Source organism: Lygodium microphyllum, chromosome 5 (genome assembly GCF_053477565.2).
Source record: "Lygodium microphyllum isolate KBCC chromosome 5, Lygodium_microphyllum_v1.1.10, whole genome shotgun sequence".
In the NCBI taxonomy this organism is placed as follows: Eukaryota; Viridiplantae; Streptophyta; class Polypodiopsida; order Schizaeales; family Lygodiaceae; genus Lygodium; species Lygodium microphyllum.
Window position 1 is genome coordinate 164,641,292 of NC_141139.1, and position 4,679 is coordinate 164,645,970.

Below are 4,679 nucleotides of genomic sequence, written 5' to 3' on the forward strand. Positions count from 1 at the left end.
GCTTGACATTCTCCAACCCACTGAAAGGCTGATAACCTCAACATATTGCAATGGTTAGCTACTGAAAGTGCACTGTCCTTGTATTCCATTATGCTACATCGTGCAGTCACAATGCAAAGGATGTCTCATATGCCTTCACGTGTACTCCTTCTCCACATGGACAACTTTGCTTCATCCACGAATTGTTATGAGAAACTAGCCCACGGCCTTCTAACTATGTAATATCTAAATATGCACGAGCACTCACATAATATTTGCACCGAAGTATATCCACAGTTTGGGTCCTCAAGTGCAGGACAATACTCTAGGCTTGCTTAGAGTTCGACATGTCTCCCAAGCTACTCAAATATGTCTTTGCACGATGAGAAGCCTAGCACTACCCCTTAAGGAGAGACCACATGTGAGGTTTTCCAATTGCAGGTATAAGGTGGTGTTCGCTCTTCATCAACACTCAACTCGGAATGCTTATCCCTTAATATCCGACAAGGCCGCAAAAGATCATCATGTGCCGAATCCCCAACAAACCAACACTTGTACTGACCATCAATGCAATCCCCAACACAAAATAGCCCTACCGCCAACTCCAACAACCTTCCACCAGCCACCTTGGCCACTAATAGACCCCCAGGACCTTCTACCACACCACTACCAGCACTCCTCCACGGAAACCACCGGCATCCTTGTCACCCACGTCTTCGGTGCATGATACAGCCTGCTACCTACGAGAGTGCCATGGGACTGGCACTCGTCTAGGAGGGAGGTAATGTTAACCCCAACACGAAGAAAGCAAAAGGAAGTGGAAAAGATGCAGGGCAAAGGCGGAAAAAAGATAGCCCGACTGAAGAAAGAAAAGGAGAAAATGCAAAAGCGCAAGGGCAACCTTAAAAGTCCAAGGCAAAGGCAAAAGGGGAAAGGCGCATTTTAAAATAAAAAGGCGCACCCTGAAATCTTGTAAAAGAGCGCCGGCGGGCTCTGACCCGTGCAATTTGTAAATATAGACGGGCGATGGACAGGAAGCTAGAAAGATAGAAGGACAATGGGAAAAAGGGCCTAGGCTATGGCCGGCCATGTAAAAAGGGGAAAAGGGGATGACCGCCCAAAAGGGATTTAGGGTTTTGTATATAAAGTTGAAAAGTGAATGAGAAGCTCATTCTTGTGTGTAGCCAAAAGTAGCTCTCCTCTTATTCTTCTTCTTCTTCTTCTTCTTGCTTGCTTGAGCTTGTGCTTGAGAGAGGGAGTGTGAGAGTGTGAGGGAGTGAGTGTGTGAGGGTGAGGGACCGAGAAGGAGAAGCTCTCCATCTTCTCCTCTCTTCTTCTCTTCTCTTCTCTTCTCTTGTCTTACTCGCGGCAATGGAGCTTGGAGCGTGGAGCTTGAGGATGGAGCTTGCTTGAAGCTTGCACTTGGATCGTGGAGCTACCGGAGTGCGTGGGAGAGGAGGTAACTCGAACGGCATGGAGGTAAGCTCACTACACCCATAGATATGGATGGCGCGTCGGTTATGTGAGAGGTAGCCATTAGCGCTCGGCTTGGAACGCTTGAAACAATAAGCGGTCCGTGGGTCTTGGCGGTTGAGTGAAAGCTCCCACAGTTCGTTTCACTATAACAATGTTATTTCTCATTGTAGCATCCAAGGATCATCTAGAGCTACTTCTAATTGTTGTGCAGAGCAAGTATGGATACAAGTTTACAAGTTTTGTGTATGGTCATTACATGTATATATGAGTCTATGTACTCCTAGATGCAAATGTATATCTGGCCTTTTATACATGTGTGTAAGAGAGAGAGAGAGAGAGAGAGAGAGGGCGAGAGAGGGAAGGAAAGAGTGATTGAGTGTGGATACAGAGGGGGGAGGTGTAAAAGGGGTGAGAGATAGAGGGGTTGCGAGTAGAGGAGAGTAAAGCATGTGATGTTTTTTGCACTCAAAGGTGGTAATGTTACTGTGCAGTATGGAAGTGAAGGTGTTGTGTGATAGCATTAGCATGCGATACTAAATCATGTGATGTTTTTGTGATAGGATCACCCATTGTGCATTCACTTCCCTTGCACCCCGATTGGCGGCAGCAAAGCGGGATAGCGTTCCTTGCGACGCTAGTATACACAATACAACAGCCGGATAGCATTCCTTGCGATGCTAGTATACACAACTCCTTTACTATGCTACACGTGTCACCTTAGTCTTAAAAATTTAAAGCGTATATAGGAGTGAAAAACGTTACCTTCCTCGAACGCCGGTTTTGGTTGGTCTACCTTCCTCGAGAAAAATCACTCCGCTCTTTTCCTGTAATTGACGGCTTTTAATGGGGTAGATTTCCACATTTAAAGGTCGACCTAGGTTCTTTTTTAGCGTTGCGAGGCCACACACGCACGTGCAGAAGAGAGACGAGATGAGCCTTGAGGATTCAGGAAGAACTGTTCTGCGTTTGATCCGCGCTTTTGCTTTGCCCTGGAGGACTTTTTGACCTGTTTCGAACGTACGTGCTGGTTGTTACCTCACTGGGACTGGCGGCCGTCGTGCTGCTGTGTTCGTGTTTCTGCGTCTGGCACTGTGCACAGCTAGTTAGTATCGTTTATACGGTAATAACCGCCTGCTTTTGCGTTTCTCTCTGTGTTTGGGTGGGACAGCTACTATCTTTTCTACATATAATAAACTCCTGCTCGCTATTTCCTTTCTAATTTGTGTCGAAGAACCCGTTGGTTGTTAGCTGGTACGTACCCGGGTGGCTGTTATGGCGTCGATCACGTGCTGCTCGTTGGACGACAGGCGGCGGGCAGAGAAGATGGGCCGTTCAGCAAGTAGTAGTACCGTGTGCTGCAATAATTACATGAATTATTGTTGTAATCCTCTGGAGGACGAGGGGCTACTGTGTAGCGCCATTCTGGTTCGCCTACCCCTCCTCAAGACCTTCCAGCTGCGCAGAGTTTGCAAGCTCTGGAATTCCATCCTGCGCTCGCGCGCGTTTATGGAAGCCTGGTCGACAGCTACGTCCAGCAGGAGGAGGAGGAGGAGGCAGCACAGCAACAACGGGAGTTACAACAGCATACTCAACCTCCTGCCTAAGCACCACGAGGAGGCGGCGGATGACGATTCAGCTTGGTTCGTGATGGCGTCGCGCTCCTTGGACTGTACTGTACGTGAACTTATGGTATTCGACTCCACCCTGCGCATCTGGATCTCCCTTCGAGCCTTGCTGACAAGCAGCAGCAGCAGCAGCAGCTCTGCGGCAGCACTTGCGGCCTTGGGGGGAACCTCATTCGGTCTTGTCGTGAACCCTTATAATCATCCAGTCATGGTGGGATCTGAGGGCGGCTTGGTTTGCTTTCTGTGCAGCCCGTCCGGGCCCAACCCCAGCCCGCGCGAGGCCTACTACCTGCTGGTGCTCAACCCTCTCACAGGCTCCCATACCATCTTACCTCCTCCACCCCTCAAACAGTACGCGCGCAGTTTCGACCGTTCGGGGAGACCTCGGTTGGGCATCTCATTGCAGGTCCTTGCTGATCATCACTACCGCGTCTTCCTATGGCACGCTAAGCCGGTACAGTATCCGGGCGATCTGGTGATCTATGACTCATGCACCCGGTCTTGGAACGCAGCAAGGTCCTGCTGGAGCGACATCGATGCCAAGATTGGTGATGCAGAGGAATTTAAGGCAGCTGACTTGCTGTGGCTGAATCCGACGCCTGCGAATCGCATCGCCTTTGCTTACAATGTGGAGCTGGATGAGTGGAGTCGGGTGCACCCAGAGCTTCCTGATCGACATGAACTGTATCGTAAACCGCGTGTTCTACATACTATGACCCTCGTCAAGTACAGGGGCCGGGTCCTTGCGGCTGAATCGCAGTACAACAGGCTGTCTCCTCTTGCCGGTTTTGTGATACGGGAGCTGTGTCAAACAAGCAAATGTCTACCTGCTGCTGGTATGGAAGACTGCTGGATACAGGTTGCATCGACACCTTTCAACCTTTGGGAGCATAGCCCGGAGCTGAAAGAGAGGAGAAACTCCACCTTCGAGGTACACCTCATATGTTGTGGGAATCTTATCTGTATGACAGTTGTAGACATTTCGAATGCCCCTCATGATCGCTATTGTTGTGCCCCTCTGGTGTATGACCTTGATCGGGACTCGTGGTATCGCTTACCTCCCTACAAAGAACACTATGATGGTGCTGCTGTCTGTGTTATGCGGCCGTCCCTGGTTGCTGTGGCATGACAGAGGCGCGGGCCGTGGGATTTGAAGTAAAGAGGGGGGAACCTCATGGCCATGGCCGAGAGCTATTTTAGTTATGAAGGGACTTAAAGCACTCTCGAGATAGTGCCTTTCAATTATGTTACAGAATATCATGGATCGATTCGATCGACTTTTAGAGTCTTAGTAAAGTTTGGCGGCTTTGCCATGCAGTTGGAACTTGGAATTTAATCTTTTTTGTCTCTTCCTATACACACACATCTCTACTTATGCACACCTTTGCTCATTTTTATTCTTCTCCCCATGCCTTTTTCTAAAATCTATACTATTCTATATTTATGTTTATATCTATCTATATCTATATCTGTATCTATGTCTATCTATCTTCTATCTATCTATATCTCTTATTGTGCGATTTCCTAACCCTATCCCCAGACCTAACATTGTTGGCATGGAAGACGTACGATTTTTTCGGGAGCTAAAAAATACTGGGT

At 48.6% G+C, this 4,679-nt stretch overlaps 1 protein-coding gene across 1 annotated transcript; it reads left to right on the plus strand.

The window, feature by feature from the left end:
- Positions 1 to 2,477: 2,477 nt before the first annotated feature.
- On the plus strand, positions 2,478 to 4,332 carry LOC148036637 (uncharacterized). Its single transcript, XM_087679179.1, has one exon. It carries the CDS (start codon positions 2,728 to 2,730, stop codon positions 4,207 to 4,209), a length of 1,482 nt encoding a protein of 493 aa, XP_087535305.1. The 5' UTR covers positions 2,478 to 2,727; the 3' UTR covers positions 4,210 to 4,332.
- Positions 4,333 to 4,679: the final 347 nt, after the last annotated feature.